Source organism: Ovis canadensis, chromosome 16 (assembly GCF_042477335.2).
Source record: "Ovis canadensis isolate MfBH-ARS-UI-01 breed Bighorn chromosome 16, ARS-UI_OviCan_v2, whole genome shotgun sequence".
Taxonomy (NCBI): domain Eukaryota; kingdom Metazoa; phylum Chordata; class Mammalia; order Artiodactyla; family Bovidae; genus Ovis; species Ovis canadensis.
Genome location: NC_091260.1, coordinates 27,169,480 through 27,192,248, shown reverse-complemented (window position 1 = coordinate 27,192,248; position 22,769 = coordinate 27,169,480). Strand labels below are relative to the sequence as shown.

General features: G+C 35.9%; 1 protein-coding gene across 6 annotated transcripts in view; it reads right to left on the bottom strand.

Annotated features, from left to right (window-relative positions):
- The window catches only part of ADAMTS6 (ADAM metallopeptidase with thrombospondin type 1 motif 6), a 289,127-nt gene that overhangs the window by 111,979 nt on the left and 154,379 nt on the right, over window positions 1-22,769 (bottom strand). For all 6 annotated transcript variants that reach the window (XR_011249658.1, XR_011249659.1, XR_011249660.1 and 3 more), the window contains one exon: window positions 3,494-3,601. Coding sequence is in view for 3 of the 6 variants with exons in the window: in XM_069556308.1 (XP_069412409.1) it covers window positions 3,494-3,601 (108 nt within the window). In the remaining 3 variants the exon portion in view is untranslated. The remainder of the gene's footprint in view (window positions 1-3,493; window positions 3,602-22,769) is intronic.

Below are 22,769 nucleotides of genomic sequence, written 5' to 3'. Positions count from 1 at the left end.
TAATGCTCATTACTACCAGTTAAGACAGTCTGGCAAATAATTTTCTGCCCACCACCATCTAAGGTTGGCACATAATAATGGAAAGTAATAATGATGTTCTCGTAACATATATTAGCACCATTCCTCTGAGGAAGCCAACAAAAAGCTCACCAAGATAGTATCTCATTCCATTCTCACTCTATCTCTATGAAATATGTAAAAATAGATTTGGTCTCACTTTAAAGTGATTCATTATTTTGCCAATTCACTATTTTGCCAACTACCATATATATTTAGCTCAATGTTCTGTCCAGGGGCCTTTTTATTGTGATTCCAGAGATAACAAACTATTACAAGTAAATAAATGAAAAATCCACTTAGTAATAAAGGGTAAAACATATTGTTAAACCATTTCAGGCTCAGTGACTCAGCATTCCTATGACAGTGAAAATTTGCCTTTTATTCCACATAATTTCCCATTTGAAGGTAAAATATAATCAGAGGCAGTAGAGAGGGACAGTTTTCAACTTTGGAATCAGAAAGACCTGGGCAAGAATCTCAGCTTTACTATTCAATTGCTATATAATCTTAAGCTTTCAAGTCTTACTTTCTTCATCTGTAAAATGGAATTAAAACAGTACCCACTATAGAAGTTTTTTGTCAATAGTAAACAGAACAAATATGTGCTTGGCACACTGTAAGTATAAAACTATTCATTATCATTTATAATCATTATTACTGATAATGTCAACTATTTATAGATGGCAAGAATACAGACTAGTTACACAAAGTTGATCAGACCAACTGAAAACTTTGCTTTAATTTTGTTACTAAGTGTTTGCATGGCTATCTTGGTTTGAATTAAATTCTGGGCTCTTATTTAATATCCAAATATGTGTGTGTGCCCAGTCGCATCAGTCCTATCCAACTCTGCAACCCTATGGACTGCAGCTTGCCAGGCTCCTCTGTGCTTGGGAGCCATTCTCCAGGCAAGGATGCTAGAGTGGGTTGCTACGCCCTCCTCCAAGGGATCTTTCCAAACCAGGGATTGGACCTTTGTCTCTTATGTCTCCTGCACTGGCAGATGGGTTCTTTACCTCTAGTGCCACCTGGGAAGCCCTAATACCCAAATAGGTATAGCTTTAAGAGGAAAATCTGCATTTGTTAATAGTACCATGCTTCTCTCTTAAGGAAAAAAGTAGCTTGAGATCAACAATAAAAATTCATAAACAGATAACAAGGCAAATACAGTAAGTGAAAAATAAAATAAATTCAGCTCACATGAATAGTACTTTGTACTTTTCTCCCTTAAAACTGTAAGTTGGAAAAAAAGGTTAAGTTGATCTAGCTTTCAAAGCTTTTTCATAAATTCAAAATTAATAATAAGGATATTTTGAGAGTCTTCTCCTAGTACTGTCCTTTCTATTTCTAAGAGTTTTTATGTTTGTTTTTTTCATTCATTCATTTAAAATTTCCTAAGGCTATTCTATCTATAAACCTTCTATGACTTTGGACGAACAGCTAAGATTTATTTTACATATTAATTTGAGATGATGAAATCCAAAGTATTGACTTTATGAAACTGCACTCTAATGTTGTGAATATTAATAACCTCTTGGTAGGCAAACTTTGCTAAAACTTATAAGTTCTTAAATAGACTTTAATGGAGTGCAAGTTGTTGTGCCAAAGTCTGCTGGAAGCTGAGAAGATTCTAAGGAGAGGGTAAGGAGGCAGGAAAGGGGTTCTTTTAACCTGAACATTTCCATTGTTTTCAAATGTATATAACAGAATTATGTAGAATGCACTTGAACAAAGTATTTAACAATTAAAAAATTGACAACCATTAGCCTAGATTAAGAAAGTGAATCTTTAGAAATCAAATACATTTTTGCCCCATTTCATTTAGTTTCTCTTGCCTGTGCTTATTCTTACTTATGCTTAGAAATAATTATATTTCCCTTCTATTTGCTAATCTAAATTTAAATTCAATATTGTTAGCTTTGATATTATCTAGAACATTTTTTTAAAGTAGCCTTCAAAACTGTAATGCATATGTAAATGACATCTCTATCAATTATATGCATATAAGCTTTAAAATATGATACTTTAGAGCCCTGCTGTTAAGCACAAATTATGAGATATTAACTGTGTTTACCATAAAGATGACTGAGTTGGGTTTTCAGATAGCCACTACTTGTGATTTACCTAATTAGAGTGATCATATAATTTACAGATGCTTTCAGGAGAGCTCTTAAGTGTTTAAAAGAATGAGTTCTTCATGCTTTGGGTTAAAAATTAAAGTAAAATAAAAAGAGATATCAGGTCTAGTGATAGTATTATTACAGGCAAATAGAAACAGTGAGCTGCTGGTGTAGATCACAAGAATAATAATCAATCAATGGCAAATAAAGAAACAGATTCTCACTGTGACTTTCCCTTTACTGTTGTACAGTACAGATCTGTTCTAAGTACAGATTGATGTAAATTGCTACTTGTCATTGACAAGAATTGTTGGTTCCAGAATAAACCTAGACTGTTGTTTCAAGAATGTGGTCCTAATATTTATTCCTACTACATCTATGAAAAAACAGAAAGCATTTTTGGTAGTGTGTGAAGGTCTCTGTATTTTTATTGGCTACTTACAAAAGTTTCAAAAAAAGATTCTTAATCTTTAAGAAAATGACCCTATCAATTTATACATTTAGCATAATTTACCAACATTTTCAAACTCAGCATGGAAAAACCATCAACATGGCACTAGGTCATGGGTCCTGAATTAAGCTATCAGCAAGGATTAATAAACTGTGACAGCTGCCCAAAAGCTTTCATTCTTTTTATTTAAACATCAGATTGCAAGCTGAAATTCACTATAATCTTTGTTGAAACTAGCCCATCTAACATGGAAGAAGTCAGAACTGAGAACAGATGACAGTGTAGTTACTGTTGTAAACTCAGCCCATAGCAATAAATTTTAGAATCACATATATAGCAATTCCTAAAGAATTTCAAGAATAGCCTAAAATATTCTTATCTGTTTAAACAATTCCTAATAATTATGGGTTTTGAAAACTAGGCTGATGATACTAAAAATTATTCAGCAATCATTTCTATGCTTAATAAATTATTCTTCTACTATTAGATCTTTCATATTGCAATTTAAAAATGACTCATTAGACTATTTTAGGATCACATAATTTTCTTGGAAATTGTTGCAAAAAAACAGCCATATGACTAAATAGACTCTATTAAATAAGACTGCTGTTGGGCTTTTTTTGTGCACATACAGCTCAAACATATACATAGAGAAAGATGACACTGACTCAGAAAATACTCACTATACTTTCCTGAATAATGCATATTTGTAGATATCAAGATAATTCATTAGGCTAGAAAATTACTATCTTCTCAAGTACACTTTAATTAGTATGCATGATTTTCTAGTGGCTGAATATCAAAACCAGAAATTTGTCAGTTTAGTCTACATGTTAAAAGCTAATGAATCTTTTGAGCTTACCCCCTTTTCAATATTCCCAGTTTGACAGAGTGTTCCCTCAGCTGCGGGAATACTGTTGGTGACACAGCGGTTGCTTTTGCTGAGACACCAGAGCTCTCTACACACTTCCTAGGAAAGAAGGCAAAAGCAAGTTGATCAGAAGTAGAGACTAAAATCATATCCACTTGTCCATAAAAAATATCCACAGTGTATAAACCATATTAAGCATTACTTGTCTCTTGCTGGTATTGAAGCATCAGAGATGAGGGTTTTAGAGGAGGTCCTTTTAGAAGGTAGGTTACCCGTTTCACAGATTAATTTTTAATATTTGTCTTCATAATTCTTTTTTCAATAGATAAAGCATATCTTCATTTTTAAGTATATCTTTGTTTTAATCAGACTCTTTCAAAAATAATGTACACAAATTCTATTAATATAGAGTAGTGAGAAGGAAAGAATATGTGGAAAGGACGCATATGTTTATTACTCCCCAAAACATATTATAGCACAAACTTTCAAACTAATAGAGTTGCTGAGTAGGTAATTTCCTAGACCTAATGAAATATTCTAATAAAGAGTATTTTTTAAAAAGAGAGACTATGGGAATGTACAGGAAATGATTTCTAAAACTATTGTATGCCAAAAGAATAATCTAGCAATGTTATTTGCAGTTCATCAACGTAGCCCACTTTCATGAAAGGGAAATTTGGTTTTGAACAAATGCTGCTATTTATGTGTCATTTCCATAACTGATATATTTCAGATGTTATTTGGAGCTGTTCTGTCTTCTTGATTATAAATTTTCACTACCCCACTGCAGCACAGGAGAATTACATTTAACTGTAATGCTGGCAATTTAAAATGTCTTATTTTGTTCACACATCCGAGGTGGCTCAGTGGGTAAAGAATCTGCCTGCAATGCAGGAGACGAGGGAGCTATGGGTTCAATCCTTGGGCCAGGAAGATCTCCTGGAGAAGGGCATGGCAACCCACTCCAGGATTCTTGACTGCAGAATTCCATGGACAGAGGAGCCTGGAAGGCTACAGTCCATGGAGTTGCAAAGAGTCGGACACAACTGAAGTGACTGAGTACACATGCACATATTAATCTATCAGATTTTAAAATAAGCTGTCCAACATATACCAAAATAAAGTGTTGGAAACGCATGGCCAAAAAAGATTACTTTGGAGAAAATACTGAAAAATTTTAGGTGTTTTTAATATATGCTCACTAACTAGCAGGAGGCAGTGTTCAAAAGCATCCCTAAGAAAAGAAATGCAAAAAAGGCAAAACGGTTGTGTAAGGAGGCCTTACAAATAACTGAGAAAAGAAGAGAAAAGAAAGGCAAAGGAGAAAGGGAAACATATACACATCTGAATGCAGAGTTCCAGAGAACAGTAAGGAGAGATAAAAAAGTGTTTTTAAGTGAATAATGCAAAGAAATAAAGGAATATAATAGAATGGGAAAGACTAGAGAGCTCTTCAAGAAAATTAGAGAAACCAACGGAACAGTCCATGCAAAGATGGGAACAATAAAGGACAGAGACAGTGTGGACCTAACAGAAGTAGAAGATATTAAGAAGAGGGGGCAAGAATACACACAAGAACTATACAAAAAAGATATTAATGACCCAGAAGATCATGATGGTGTGATCACTCACCTAGAGCCAGACATCCTAGAATGTGAAGTCAAAGGGCCTTAGGAAGCATCATTACAAACAAAGTTAATGAAGATGATGAAATTCCAGCTGAGCTATTTCAAATCTAAAAGATGATGCTGTTGAAGTGCTGCACTCAATATGCCATCAAATTTGGAAAACTCAGCAGTGGCCACAGGACTGGAAAAGGTCAGTTTTCATTCCAATCCCAAAAAAGGGCAACACCAAAGAATGTTCAAACTATTGCATAATTGCACTCATTTCACACACTAACAAAGTAATGCTCATAATCTTCCACACTAGGCTTCAAAGTATGTGAACCAAGAACTTCCAGACATTCAAGATGAGTTTACAAAAGGCAGAGGAATCAGAGATCAAATTGCCAATATTTGTTGGATCACAGAAAAAGCTGGAGAATTCCAGAAAAACATCTACTTCTGTTTCATTGATTATGCTAAAGCCTTTGACTTTGTAATTCACTACAAACTGTGGAAAATTCTTAAAGAGATGGGAATACCAGACCACCTGACCTGCCTTCTGAGAAACCAGTATGCAGGTCAAGAAGAAACAGAACTGGACATGAACAACTGACTGGTTCCAAATTGGGAAAGGAGTATGTCAAGGCTATATATTGTCACCCTGATTATTTAACTTATATGCAGAGTACATCATGAGGAACGCTGGGCTGGAAGCACAAGCTGGAATCAAGATTGCCAGTAGAAACATCAATAACCTCAGATATGCAGATGACACCACCCATATGGCAGAAAGCAAAGAGTAACTAAAGAGCTTCTTGATGAAGATGAAAGAGGAGTGGGAAAAAGCTGGCTTAAAACTCAACATTCAAAACATGAAGAATGGCATCTGGTCTCATCACTTCAAGGCAAAAAGATGGGGAAACAGTGGAAACAGTGGCGGACTTTATTTTCTTGGGCTCCAAAATCACTGTGGATGGTGACTGCAGCCATGAAATTAAAAGATGCTTGCTCCATGGAAGAAAAGCTGGGACAAACTTAGATAGTGTATTAAAAGACAAAGACATTAGTTTGCCTACAAAGATTCGTATAGTCAAAGCTATCGTTTTTCCAGCAGTCATGTACAGATGTGAGAGCTGGACAATAAAAAAGGGAGAATGCTGAAGAATTGATACCTTTGAACTGTGGTGTTGGAGAAGACTCTTAAGAGTGCCTTGGACAGCCAGGAGATCAAACCAGTCAATCCAAAGGAAATCAACCCTGAATATAAATTGGAATGCCTGATGCTGAAGCTCCAATAGTTACGCCACCTGATGTGTAGAGCCAACTCATTGGAAAAGATCCTGATGCTGGGAAAGACTCAAGGCAGGAGGAGAATGGAAGACAGAAAATCAGATGGTTGGACGGCATTTCTGAATCAACGGACACGAGTTTTAGCAAACTCCGGGAGATGGTGAAGAACAAGGAAGCCTAACCTGCTGCAATCCATGGGGTTGCAAAGAGTCGGACACGACTGAGCGACTGAACAACAACAACAAACTGGCATCATTAGTGACATTAAAAGTTTTCAATTTAAACTGGAAATAATATCTATAATATATAAATTTACAGTAAGAACATATTAATCTGGAGTGTAAAGATACATTTATATGCAACATTCAATTCTATTGCTATTATTCCCCAACTGCTCTTTTATTCTCAAAGTATAAATGTAAGAACTTATGCCACATATCACAAGAAAAAAAATTGTAACTGTTTATGGTGATATATATTAACTATATTTATTGTCATGATAATTTTTCAATATATACAAATATTGAATCATTATGTTGTACACCTGAAACTAATATTATGCTACTTGTCAACTGTATCTTAATTAAAACTTTTTAAAAATAAGTTTTGCCACATAAACACAATTCAGAAATACAATGGTAACATAATGAATTCACTAGTTAATCATTGCTACAAACAGAGATGCCCCACAAAACATAGCAAAAAGGAAGGATCTTTTGGGGCTCCACTTTAAGGTGTTTTACTCCACCAGGCAGAGAAAGAAACAAAATTTATATTAGACTTTTAAAATATGCTAAAAAATTCATCTATTATACCTAATTTATCTACTTTAAATCCCATGTGGAGAATTACTGAGCCAGAAGAAAGTTAAAACCCTTGAAAAGAAAAACATGTGCTGTGAATCATAATATAAAGATAAAACTTTCCTGTCCTACAATCCAACATATTACAAATTCTTCTTTCTTTCAAAGTTTCAGTTTCTGTTTAAAGAGAAAGATATTTGTACTAATTTATTCTTCTTTTTCTACAGGAGATTTTTTTTTACTATATGTTCCTAAATATATTCTCTTAGTTTATTTAAAAGCAGTAGGAATAATATTTTATGCTCTTAAAATATTATATCATATATCAAAAATACTCATATTCAAAGAGAAATGCATTCACAAAAACAGAAAAGCATTGTTAGGATAATGATTGAGAAATTACTAACAATGTTATAATTCTTGACCATATTCTTGATATTTTATTATTTTTATTAGGTATAAGAGCTTCTCTGGTGGCTCAGACAGTAAAGAATCTTCCTGTAAGGAATCTACCTAGGTTCGATCCCTGGGTTGGGAAGATCCCCTGGAGAAGGGAATGGCTACCCACTGCAGTATTCTTGCTTGGAGAATTCCATGGATAGAGTCTGGCAGGCTATAGTCCATGGGATCACAAAGAGTTGCACACAACTGACTAACATTTTCATTAGGTCTAAATCTTACTTTAGACAGAAGAAAAGAAGCCTAAAGTTTCTTTAGACAGAACTATGCAAAGAAAATCCTATCATTGTAAAGGACAATATTCATAGCATTTATTAGGAAAACACACTATTTAGTCAAGTTATAGAAACTCTATTGATATTTTCCAAAAGTTTCCTGAAAACCTCTACCTTAAAATGGCAAGTCCTTAAGATATTCTTTCCAAAAATTTAATCTCAAGATTCTACAATACAGTCCTCTGATAAAGCACTCATATGCTTCAGGGAATAACACATTTTGAAAGTTTGATTCCCACTCTTAAAAAAAGATTTTATTATTTTAGTGGGCTCCTGGGAATTTAAATCTGCTAGGTATTAACTCCTCACATATTGCTATTTAAAGTATGGGACAAGAAATCCACGTATGGGGAAACTCTCAAGATGTTAAACTAGTCTTGGAGGAGACTCTGCAGGGTTTTCAAATAGACTTCTCATCTAAAATATCAGCTTGAATAAGAAAGATTTTGAAATCCAAATTAAGAATACCAAGATAAAAACTACTGTTTTGGAAGACAAAAAAAAAAAAAAAAGAAATTTTATTTCTTACTGAGAGAGCAAGAGGTACATTTTCTGAAAGAATTGAGAACAAGTTCACACTTTCAGAAATATTCTTTTTTCTCTAAATGGAATCCTACACCGTGGTTGATATATTTGCATATGAATATCAGTTCCAATTGCATATGTGTATCAATTGCTGAATAAGCATCAAAAGGTAGGTCCCAACCTCTAATTAAATTAAATGAATACTGAAACATTTTTACTCTTGGATAAATTGTATAACAATCATAGTAGGTGGGTTAATTTCCCTAAATAAAATATATAAGGTGATAGAGTATAGAACACGACTGGGTGACTGAACAATGAACAACACAGTACAGTAAATGAGAGGCACTGATGACTTTTTTTTTTGATTACCCACCAGCTTAGCTCTAGAAGAACACAGTTCTCTTTCACATACACATTATTCTTCTTAGGATAAGTTAAGATTTTTTTAAGATTAGTTTCACAACCTCTATGAACTAATAAATAATTGCCTATTTCTTATAGCAATCAATTTCCTTCAGTAAACCTATAATTCATTTGAGAAGGCTCTCTAGGAGAAACTTGGGTCTTAATGTTTGCCCTTGAAATTAAAGAAGGAGAGAGAAGTCCCCAACAATCTTCATTAAGGGAACTTTCTGTTATATTACACTGAAAATTAGAAATGATATTTCTAACCTCATAGGATCAACTTTTAACCAGTTAGGAGAATTGCATGGTAAAACAAATAACAGGTTATTTCCCATTCATTCAAGAATATTTGTTGAGCATCCACTATTCACCAGGTAATATAGTTTGTTATGAAAAAATAATACTATCACTTAGAATTCATGAGACACAGGAGAAGGTAGGATATAATTTAGACATGTAACCCAGCTGCCATGAATTGGTAATGCTCTGTAATAAAGTCTTTAATATTCTGGAAAGAAATTAGAAGAATGCTATCAATATGGTTAGATTTTTCACTAATTTTTAATTTTAATGAACTGTCCTTATTTATTAAATTATACTATTTTTACTTTCTAAGTTTCAAAAAAGACTGTAAAATTTCTCAGTGCAAGGTATGTATGCTTATGCAATCTTTATAAAAATGTTTCTACTTGGCAAATGTGAGTTAGCACCCCTATGCTGGTGTGTTAACTTTTGGAGAAAATTTTTCTTAGCATCCAAAAATTTAAGTTTGTGACCCCCCGTCATTAACCAAATGTGTGTTTAGACATAGCTATGTGTTTACCAATGCCTTTAATAACCAATGGTTCTTATAGCCCACCACTATCTTCTGAATTCAACTTCTTTCTTCCAGCATACATTCTTTAGTAGTTAAAATAGCAAGCTGAAAGTGGTCAAATAGGAGATGGCAACAGTGAACGTCAACATTCTAAGAATTAGCAAACTAAGATAAACTGGGGTGAATTTAACTCAGATGGCCGTTATATCTACTACTGTGGGCAGGAATCCCTTAGAAGAAGTGGAGTAGCCATCATTTAGACAAAAGAGTCCGAAATGCAGTACTTGGATGCAATCTCAAAAATGACAGAATGATCTCTGTTCATTTCCAAGTTTGCAAACCATTCAATAGCACGGTAATCCAAGTCTATGCCCTGACCAGTAATGCTGATGAAGCTGAAGTTGAACGGTTTAATGAAGACCTACAAGACCTTCTAAAAATAACACCCAAAAAAGATGTCCTTTTCATTATAGGGGACTGCAATGCAAAAGTAGGAAGGAAGTCAAGAAACACCTGGAGTAACAGGCAAATTTGGCCTTGGAGTACAGAATGAAGCAGGGCAAAGGCTAATAGAGTTCTGTGAAGAGGACATACTGATCATAACAAACACCCTCTTCCAACAACACAAGAGAAGACTCTACACATGGACATCACCAGATGGTCAACAATGAAATCAGATTGATTATATTCTTTGCAGCCAAATATGGAGAAGCTCTATACAGTCAGCAAAAACAAGACCAGGAGCTGACTGTGGCTCAGATCATGAACTCCTTATTGCCAAATTCAGACTGAAATGGAAGAAAGTAGGGAAAACCACTAGACCATTCAGGTATGACCTAAATCAAATCCCTTATGATTATGCAGTGGAAGTGAGAAATAGATTTAAGGGACTAGATCTGATAGAGTGCCTGATGAACTATGGACGGAGGTTTGGGACATTGTACAGGAGACAGGGATCAAGACCATCCCCAAGAAAAATAAATGCAAGAAAGCAAAATGGCTGTCTGAGGAGGCCCTACCAGTAGCTGTGAAAAGAAGAGAAGGGAAAAGCAAAGGAGAAAAGGAAAGATATACCCATTTGAATGCAGAGTTCCAAAGAATAGCAAGGAGAGATAAGAAAGCCTTCATCAGTGATCAGTGCAAAGAAATAGAGGAAAACAATAGAATGGGAAAGACAAGAGATCTCTTCAAGAAAATTAGAGATTCCAAGGGAACATTTCATGCAAAGATGGGCTTAATAAAGGACAGAAATGGTATGGATCTAACAGAAGCAGAAGATATTAAGAAGAGGTGGGAAGAATACACAGAAGAACTGTACAAAAAAGATCTTCACAACCCAGATGATCACGATGGTGTGATCACTGACCTAAAGTGAGACATCCTGGAATGTGAAGTCAAGTGGGCCTTAGGAAGCACCACTACAAACAAAGCTAGTGGAGGTGATGGAATTCCAGTTGAGCTATCTCAGATTCTAAAAGACGATGCTTTGAAAGTGCTGCACTCAATATGCCAACAAATTTGGAAAACTCAGCAGTGGCCACAGGACTGGAAAAGGTCAGTTTTCATTCCAATCCCAAAGAAAGGCAATGCCAAAGAATGCTCAAACTACTGCACAGTTGCACTCATCTCACATCCTAGTAAAGTAATGCTCAAAATTCTCCAAGCCAGGCTTTAGCAATACGTGAACTGTGAACTTCCAGATGTTTAAGCTGGTTTTAGAAAAGGCAGTGGAACCAGAGATCAAATTGCCAACATCCTCTGGACCACTGAAAAAGCAAGAGAATTCCAGAAAAACATCTCTTTCTGCTTTATTGACTATGTCAAAGCCTTTGACTGTGTGGATCACAATAAACTGTGGAAATTTCTTCAAGAAATGGGACTACCAGACCACCTGACCTGCCTCTTAAGAAACCTGTATGCAGGTCAGGAAGCAATAGCTAGAACTGGACATGGAACAGCAGACTGGTTCCAACTAGGGAAAGGAGTATGTCAAGGCTGTATACTGTCACCCTGTTTATTTAACTTATATGCAGAGTACATCATGAGAAATGCTGGGCTGGAAGAAGCACAAGCCGGAATTAAGATTGCCGGGGGAAATATCAATAATGTTATATATGAAGATGACCAGACCCTTATGGCCGAAAGTGAGGAAGAACTAAGGAACCTCTTGATGAAAGTGAAAGAGGAGAGTGAAAAAGTTGGCTTAAAGCTCAACATTCAGAAAACTAAGATCATGGCATCCAGTCCCATCACTTCATGGCAAATAGATGGGGAAACAGTAGCTGACTTTATTTTTTTGGGTTCCATAATCACTGCAGATGGTGACTGCAGCCATGAAATTAAAAGATGCCTACTCCTTGGAAGGAAAGTTAAGATCAACATAGATAGCATATTAAAAAGCAGAGATATCTCTTCGTCCAGAAAGGTCTGTCTAGTCAAGGCTATGGTTTTGCCAGTGGCCATGTATGGATGTGAGAGTTGGACTATAAAGAAAGCTGAGCGCTGAAGAATTGATGCTTTTGAACTGTGGTGTTGGAGAAGACTCTTGAGAGTCCCTTCGACTGCAAGGAGATCCAACCAGTCCATCCTAAAGGAGATCAGTCCTGGGTGTTTATTTGAAGGACTGATGCTGAGGCTGAAATTCCAATACTTTGCCACCTGATGTGAAGAGCTGACTCATTGGAAAAGACCCTGATGCTGGGAAAGATTGAGGGCAGGAGAAGGCAATGACAGAAGATGAGATGGTTGGATGGCATCACTGACTCAATGGACATGGGTTTGGGTGGACTCTGAGAGTTGGTGATGGACAGGGAGGCCTGGCGTACTGTAGTTCATGGGGTCACAAAGAGTCAGACATGACTGAGTGACTGAACTGAATCTGAAAATGGCAAGGGACTCATTCTTATTTGTCTAAAAATATCTTTGTTTTAGTTTCATTTCAAAAATAATATTTTAGTCAAATATAGAGTCCTAGGCATTGTTTATCTTACTTCTGCATTTGAAGATATTAAGTTCATTGACACCTGGATTTTATAGAGGCTGATGAACAATCACTTGTCAGTCTAATTGTTGCTTCTCTGTGATAAAGTCTTTCTAGTTGCTTTCAAGAGTTCTCTTTGTCTCTGCTTTAGAGCAGTCTCACCACCTTAACTATGTGTTCTTTTTATTTATCTATGCTTTGAGGATTTATATCTTTCTTTGTTTTGGAAAAATTACTAGTTTAGTCATTAAATCTTTTAATATACTTCTTCTCCATTCTTTCTTTTAAAACTTCCTATTTAACTTACATTGGACCTTCTCATTCTAACTCATTCCTCTTAATGTCTTTCCATATTTTCCACATCAGTTGATCTTTTGTAGGCTTAAAGTCTGTTGATTGTGATACTTCCTTTTTAGAGATGTAGGTCTTTACCTCCGACAAGAAATCAGTGTCAAAAATTACTAAGTGGCTTCTGGATACAGTTTCTATCAATGTTTTAAAAATTAAACAAATGAATGCATCTTCACAGATTCTTCACTTGCCCTAATGACTTCATCATCTTAGTTTTGGAAATCAAGCTAAGTTATCTTGTAAATGTCCAGTAAAGAGGCCATTCTATAGGAATTTCAAATGTTTCTAAGAATCTAATGTTACTGCTACAGATTTTCCTCTTTGTAAGAAAATTTGCCTGATAGCTTCATACCATTAATGCACTTAGAAACAATCTAAGTGAAGAAACAAGATTTATGCATTATACTGGCATCATCACACAATATATCAATTTTACCTGTGCCTCTCCTCATTAGAGAAGTACATACTGAAGCTAAAACAATATTTAATTTTATTTTGTTAGTTTTGTGTGCATGCATGTCAAGTCACTTCAGTCGTGTCTGATTCTTTACAACCCTATGAATCACAGCCAGCCAGGCGACTCTGTCCATGGGATTCTCCAGGCAATTATACTGGAGTGGGTTCTCATGTCCTCCTCCAGGGGATCTTCCTGACCAGTGATCAAATCACATCTCAAATTGCATCTACTGCATTGGCAGGCAGGTTGTTTAACCCTAGCGCAACCTGAGAAGCCCTTTGTTAGTTTTACTTGTCTACTATTTTATGTTTCTGTACCTGAAGGAGTGATTGTTTACTCTAAATCATGTTTTTGAAACATGACTTAAAAAAAAAGTTACATACAGGATTGGAGATAAAATACGCATGCTGACTTAGAAGTCAGTTCAACTAAAGGATAAAAGGTAGAAGGTACACAGGAAATTTGCTGAAAGAGTAGATCCTAAGGAACTTTCCTGGTGGTTAAGAATTCAATTTCCAATACAGGGGGTACAGATTTGATCCTTGGTGGAGAAGCTAAGATCCCACATGCCTCACAGGCCCCAAAAGCAGAACATAAACAACAGAAGCAATACTGTTACAAATTTCATAAAGACTTTAAAAATGGTTCACATTAAAAAAAAAAACAAACTTCAAAAAAGAGTAGATTCTAAAAGTTCTCATCACAAGGGAACAAATTTTTCTTTTCATTTTATCTATATGAGATGATTGTTGTTTTAGCCGCTAAGTCGTATCTAATCCTTTTGTGACCACATGTACTAGAGCCTGCAAGGCTCCTCTGTCCATGGGATTTCCCAGGCAAGAATACTGGAATGGGCTGTCATTTCATTCTCCAGGGGATTTTCCAAACCAGGGGTCAAACTCATGTCTCTTGCATTGGCTGGAGGATTCTTTACCAGTGAGCCATCTGGGATGCCGATATGAGATCATGCATGCACGCATACTCAAGTCACTCAGTCACATTCAAATCTTTGCAACCCTGTGGACTGTAGCCCACTGGGCTCCTCTGTCCATGGGATTCTCCAGGCAAGAATACTGGAGTGGCTTGCCATGCCCTCCTCCAGGGTATCTTCTCGATGCAGGAATCGAACCTGTATCTCCTCAATCTCCTGCACTGCAGATTCTTTAATGCTGAGTCACTGGGGATGCTCATATGAGATGATAGATGCTAGCTAAAACACACTATAGTAATTATTTCACAACATATGTAAATCAAATCATCATGCTGTACACCATAAACTTATACAATGATCTATGCCAATTATGTTTCAGTAAAACTGGGAAAAAAGGATTTTTAAAAAACCTGGAGACTATGCAGATCTGTTTAATGTACAGAAAAATCTTCCACAAGTCAGACCTGAACAATCATAATTTCCTAATCATTGGTGATACTGCAGCATACACTAAATAACTTCTTAGCAGCAATGTTATAAGCATGAAAAAAGAAAGAAACTAATACTTTTTCACGGTATACTGGCAACTACTGTGCTAGGCATCTTCATATCTGTATCTTATTTCATCATGACAATCTATTAGAAAGTGTGAGAAACAAGCTCAAAGACTTAGCAATTGCTTCAATCCTACGTAAACCTAGATTTCAATCAGTTGCCTAATATCAGTGCCTAAAATATCTCCACACAATTAAGCTACTTTGCAGTTTCTTTTAAGTGTATCAAAACTGAATAAAGTGACTGGTCAATTAAGGTGGATTAGTAAAGGTTTACTTACAACAACATCATATAAAACCCCACTCAATATTCATAATGTCCTTTATGGACATAATCATAATCCTACACTTTACCTGTATTTTAAAGGAGGATACCTCAACTTAATATTAATTAGCCTCCAATTAAAATAAATTTATATTAAAAATATTACTATGTACAAATTCATAATATATTCATTCAATATATGAGCTTGAGGGCTTCCCTGGTGGCTCAGATGATAAAGAATCTGCCTGCAATGTGGGAGATCTGGGTTCGACTCCTGGGTTGGGAAGAACCCCCTGGAGAAGGGAAGGGCAACCCACTCCAGTATTGTTGCCTGGAGAATCCCATGGACTAGAGCTTGGTAGGCTACAGTCCATAGACAGGGTCGCACAGAGTTGGACACAACTGAGTGACTAACCCTTTCACTTTCAAAGTATGAGTTTAGGCATCAACTTATACATTCTTATTATTGGAACTTCTGAATGTAACATCATCATGTACATAGAATGTACATCTCTAATGTAATTAAAGATACTGTTAACATACTCTTCAAAACTTATCTAAAATTTTAATATCAACTCCAAGATTTCTATTCCATTTGATTTTTCAAATGAAGGAAGTTTGCAAATACTAATAACAATAAAAATATTAGCAAGTATAAATCACAATTAAAAATACATAGAGTTTTAAAGTAATCATCTAATGAAAAATAATTTAGCTGATATCAAGAAAATAACTTTGTAAAGGACTGAACTTGTGCTCCTTTGATCAGAATAGAATAATTGGTTATTTTATAGTCAAAGACATTAGTATTATCTTTCTTAGTGTTTCCATCCTTTTCAAGTAACTACAGCTGTTAAATGATGCTAAAAAAAGGGGGGAGGGAGAAAGGCCCTTTGATTTACCTGAGAAAATTAAAATTAGCAGCTGACATGGGGGAAGTGAAAGTTAAGTCACTCAGTCATGCCCAGATCTTTGAGACCCAAGAATACTGAGGTAGGTTGCCATTTCTTTCTCCAATAGGGGAAAGGGATATTGTAAAAACACAATACCATTTCATAATTATTATGTCATTAAGAAATTAAAACAGTATGAGAAGAGAAAATGACCTTTTTACTGCTAGATGGTTTTTGTTTTTAATTTTTTAAACAACTCTAAAGATCAACTGGCTTCTCTGGTGGCTCAGAGGTTAAAGCGTCTGCCTGCAATGAGGGAGACCTGGGTCCGATCCCTGGTTGGGAAGATTCCCCTGGAGAAGGAAATGGCAACCCACTCCAGTATTCTTGCCTGGAGAATCCCATGGATGGAAAGATCAATTAAGAGACATACACAAATTTTCTGCCCTTGTGAAATCCTAACCCTATGACATCTTGGGTCCCTGGTTCTGGATATGAAACATTCTCCTGTCCTCATTATCCTATTGGTAACATTTCTCAACAGCTGTTTGCAATAAAGGATCCTAATGGCCAAGGGGGAGAGCAGAGCACTAAAGAGGTCAAGAAAGAGCATCAGTGATTAGAAAGGTTACTTATCATTGTATCACCCAAAGGAAAATTGAAAACCAACATATGGTGACCTGGTGTCCTGGCTCCAGGTGTTCTAGTAGCCATTTGAAGAAAGAGAATATTGTACACTTATTTCAGCTTTAAATAGATTAATCCTGTTATGTGTGTAATTTAAGTGCAAGAGATCCTAAAAAGGTTAAAAAAAGCCACATATATATATACAGTTATATGTGTATTATATATATACATCAAATACACACACATACATATAAACAAAAAACTAGCCTAGAAATTCAGATTAAATAACTATCAATCTAAAGGGATTAAAAATTATTAAATGGTTTAAAAAATACTTCTAAGAAGCAAGTGAAAGTGTTAGTTGCTCAGTCGTGTATGACTCTTTGAGACCCCAGGGACTATAGCCTGCCACAGTCCCCTGTCCATGGGATTTTCCAGGCAAGAATACTGCAGTGGGTTGCCATTTCCTTTTCCAAGGGATCTTCTCAACCCAGGGATCAAACCTGGGTCTCCTGCATCTCAGGCAGATTCTTTAGAAAGCCCAGAGTAAGAAGCAGCAAACCCAGAGTAGAAACTACTGATCTCCAAGAATACAAATGATTATAAACCTATGATTTTTGGCTTGAAATTTGAGTAAAAATAAAAATTAAATCAACTTCTTATCAAGTATGTATATGCCTGATAAATACATATATTTGTACTCCAAAAGAATATTGAGGTGTTAAAACAATTCCATGTCTTTTATTCCCTAAGCCCATATCAAACCATACTGTAGAATATTTACGTCACCTTAAAATCCTCAAGGAAAGTGATTCTACAATTTCCCTCAGTACAAAATTCCAGTATTTAATAACTTGAAATTCTTCCTACTACCTAATCGACAACTTTCCAGCTGTAAAAATTAAGGCAACTGTGCTTTTTTATGCTCTTGGTGGGGAAGGAGAACAATTTGTTACCAGCAATCAAACTATAATAAATGTTCCAAAGCCTGAAAGTGATTTTGAAGCCAACATTTAGCTTTCTTTTTTACAGGCTACTCAAACTCATTTTCTTTAAACTTCCCTTATATGTACTTCTAAGTATTTCACTATTATCCTCTCAAGTTATCTGAATCTCTTAAAAAAATTATGGAGGTAGTCAAAGGTACCCAAAAAAAACTAATAAAGTATTTTTAGTGAAATGATTCTCAATGAGAAAGCAAAAATGGCTTGAACCTTAGCTAACTCATAGTGATAAAATAATAAACAAAAGAGAGTAACAAGAAAACATTAAAAAGTGAGTCTAAGAGACAAAATAGGTCAGTCTTAAGTACACTCATGGGGATAATACCTTGATTAAATAACTCAAATATCTTATCTCTAGCAGGTTACCCTTACTGCAAAGAGCTATCTTTCAGGCAAACACAGCTTGATGCAAGGCTTCTTAAAGACATTAATTACTACAATACTGTAATTAGCCTCCAATTAAAATAAATAATTAAAAATATAGACATTAATTAACATGTTGATAAAAATAATTTATACTGTCCTATACTAAATTATATTTATTTCCTAAGATAATGTGCCTTCGAAATTTCATGATTCTCTGCACATCAATAAGTTCTCCTGGTCTCATTCATTAAAAAAATCTTTTGTTTTCTATTGCTCTTAAGACAAAAACCTAGAATTCTTAACAAATCCTGTAAGTCTGATTTGGATCCTACTCTTTTCTTGCCTCATGTACATGATGGCTGCTTTGAGAGTGTCAGTCTCACTGGCCTTCTCTCAGCTCTTCAAATACACAGCTTCAGGGTCTTCACAAGAGTCTTCTCTCCTCTCTTTACCAGAAAATTCTTCTCACTCATTTATTCACCAAATATTTTCTGAGCTCCTATTATAGGGCAGACATTGTGCTATTCACTTTATAAACAGCCAAGAACAAACAGGCAGGCAGAAGCAAAATGAACAAAATATACAGTATGTTTGAAAGTATCAGCAACAAATAATAAGGAAGAAGAAAAAAGTCAGGAAAAATTACATGAAGTGTGTTTGTGTATGTATCTGTGTGTGTGCAGTTTCAGATAAGGTTGTTAGGGCAGGCCTTACTTAGAAGATCACATTTAACTAGCTAACAGGTAATCAAATAACTAAAATGACTATGGACTGTGGTAAGTGCTATGAAGGAAATAAAAAGCATAATTTCCTTTATGCTTTAACTGGGAGCATAAATGTAAGTAACTGGGAAAAGACTGCATATAGATGGATCAGACTGAAGCCCTGTCTGTAGAGAAACTGCATGTGAGCTGAGACCGAAGGATGAAATTTAGTCAAACTGTGACCCTTAGAGTATGTTAACATACTCCCTGAAGTATAGATGGCTCAGATGCTCCTAAAGCACTACGAGCATATCAGTTATAGAGGATGGTAACATGGCTGACATAGATATTCATAGAGGAAAGGGAAGTATGTATTGAATGTCTACCATGTGAAAGGTAAATGAAAAGTATGCTTGTCATACTCTAGGTTTTTGAAGTCTTCAAGAACAAGTTAGCTGATATTCACTGTAAAAAGTGGCTGAGTAAAATCTCTTGGTGGACAATGAACATTTAGGTTGCTTCCATGTCTGAGCTATTTTGAATAATGTTGCAATAAATATGAGAGTACATACCTTCTTAAAGATCTTGATTTCAGTTCCTCTGGATATATACCCAGGAGTAGGATTCCTAGATCATATGGCAGTTTTATTTTTAAGTTTTTGAGAAAGCCCCATACTGTTTTCCACAGTGGCTGCATAAATTTACATTATCACCAATTATGTATGAGAATTCTCTTTTTTTTCACATTTTTGTGAACACTAATTATCATTTTTTTAATAATAACCATCCTAACAGGTGTAAGGTGATATCTCATTGCTGCTTCGATTTGCATTTTCCTGATGATTAGTGAGGATTAGTACCTTTTCATATAATTATTCATTTGTATGTCTTTTTTTGAGAAATGTCTATTTAGTTCCTTTGTTGATTTTTAAATTGGATTATTCACTTTTTTTGCTAAAACTATAACAGTTCCTTATATACTGTGGACATTATCCCTTCAACAGATATATAGTTTACAAATAATTTCTGTAAATTCCATAAACTGGTTTATCATTTTGTTGACTGATTTGCTGTGTGGAGCCTTTTATTTGATGTAGTCCCACTCGTCTATAGTTACTTTTGTTGCCTGTACTTTTCATATCAAGAAACCACTGCCAAGAACAGATCAAGAAGCTTTTCTCCTATATGTTCTTCTAGGAATTTTATAGTTTCCAGTCTTATATTTCAGTCTTTAATCCACTTTGAGTTAATTTTTGCAATATGGTATAAGCTGAGGGTGCAGTTTTATTCTTCTGAATGTGGTTGTCCAGTTTTTCCAGAGCGTTTTATTGAAGAGACTATCCTTTCTCTTGACTCAGCTCCACCCATCAACAAAAAATTGGATTAAAAATTTACTAAGCATGGCCCCACCCATCAGAACAAGATCCAGTTTCTCCCTCAGTCAGTCTCTCCTATCAGGAAGCTTTCATAAACCTCTTATCCTTCACAATCAGAGGGCAGACAGACTGAAAACCACAATCACAGAAAACTAACAAATCTAATCACATGGACCACATTGTTGTCTAACTCAATGAAACTATGAGCCATGTCATGTAGGGTCATGGTGGAGAGTTCTGACAAAATGTGGTCCACTGGAGAAGGGAATGGCAAACCATTTCAGTATTCTTGCCTTGAAATCCCATGAACAGTGTGAAAAGACTAAAGATAGGACACTGAAAGATAAACTCTCCAGGCTGGTAAGTGCCCAATATGGTACTGGAGATCAGTGGAGAAATAACTCCAGAAAGAATGAAGAGACAGAGCCAAAGCAAAAACACCACCCAGCTGTGGATGTGACTGCTGATGGAAGCAAGGCCTGATGCTGTAAAGAGCAATACTGCTTAGGAACCTGGACTGTTAGGTCCATGAATCAAGACAAATTGGAAGTAGTCAAATAAGAGATGGTAAGAGTAAACGTTGATATTTTAGGAATCAGTGAACTAAAATGGACTGGAATGGGTGAATTTAACTCAGATGACTGTTATATCTACTACTGTGGACAGGAATACCTTAGAAGGAATAGAGTAGCCATCATGGTCAACAAAAGAGTCCGAAATGCAGTACTTGGATGCAATCTCAAAAATGACAGAATGATCTCTGTTCATTTCCAAGTTTGCAAACCATTCAATAGCACGGTAATCCAAGTCTATGCCCTGACCAGTAATGCTGATGAAGCTGAAGTTGAACGGTTTAATGAAGACCTACAAGACCTTCTAGAAATAACACCCAAAAAAGATGTCCTTTTCATTATAGGGGACTGCAATGCAAAAGTAGGAAGGAAGTCAAGAAACACCTGGAGTAACAGGCAAATTTGGCCTTGGAGTACAGAATGAAGCAGGGCAAAGGCTAATAGAGTTCTGTGAAGAGGACATACTGATCATAACAAACACCCTCTTCCAACAACACAAGAGAAGACTCTACACATGGACATCACCAGATGGTCAACAATGAAATCAGATTGATTATATTCTTTGCAGCCAAATATGGAGAAGCTCTATACAGTCAGCAAAAACAAGACCAGGAGCTGACTGTGGCTCAGATCATGAACTCCTTATTGCCAAATTCAGACTGAAATGGAAGAAAGTAGGGAAAACCACTAGACCATTCAGGTATGACCTAAATCAAATCCCTTATGATTATGCAGTGGAAGTGAGAAATAGATTTAAGGGACTAGATCTGATAGAGTGCCTGATGAACTATGGACGGAGGTTTGGGACATTGTACAGGAGACAGGGATCAAGACCATCCCCAAGAAAAATAAATGCAAGAAAGCAAAATGGCTGTCTGAGGAGGCCCTACCAGTAGCTGTGAAAAGAAGAGAAGGGAAAAGCAAAGGAGAAAAGGAAAGATATACCCATTTGAATGCAGAGTTCCAAAGAATAGCAAGGAGAGATAAGAAAGCCTTCATCAGTGATCAGTGCAAAGAAATAGAGGAAAACAATAGAATGGGAAAGACAAGAGATCTCTTCAAGAAAATTAGAGATTCCAAGGGAACATTTCATGCAAAGATGGGCTTAATAAAGGACAGAAATGGTATGGATCTAACAGAAGCAGAAGATATTAAGAAGAGGTGGGAAGAATACACAGAAGAACTGTACAAAAAAGATCTTGATGACTCAGATAATCACAATGGTGTGATCACTGACCTAGAGTGAGACATCCTGGAATGTGAAGTCAAGTGGGCCTTAGGAAGCACCACTACAAACAAAGCTAGTGGAGGTGACGGAATTCCAGTTGAGCTATTTCAACTTTTAAAAGACAGGAGCTGCATCTGTTGATGATGCTGCATCTGTGACAATATAGGCACCCTGCTTATTTAACTTATATGCAGAGTATATTATGAGAAACGCTGGGCTGGATGAAGCACAAGTTGGAATCAAGATTGCCAGGAGAAATATCAATAACCTCAGATATGCAGATGACACCACCTTTATGGCAGAAAGCGAAGAAGAACTAAAGAGCCTCTTGATGAAAGTGAAAGAGGAGAGTGAAAAAGTTGGCTTAAAACTCAACATTCAGAAAACGAAGATCATGGCATCTCGTCCCATTACTTCATGGCAAATAAATGGAGAAATAGTGGAAGATTTTATTTTTGGGGGCTCCATAATGATTGCAGATGATGACTGCAGCCATGAAATTAAAAGCTCACTCCTTGGAAGAAAAGTTATGACCAACCTAGACAGTATATTAAAAAGCAGAGACATTACTTTGCCAACAAAGGTCCGTCTAGTCAAGGCTATGGTTTTTCCAGTAGTTATGTATGGATTGACAGTTGGACCATAAAGAAATTGAGCACCGAAGAATTCATGCTTTTGAACTGTGCTGTTGGAGAAGACTCTTAAGAGTCCCTGGGACTGAAAGGAGATCCAATTACTCCATCCTAAAGGAAATCAGTCCTGAATATTCATTGGA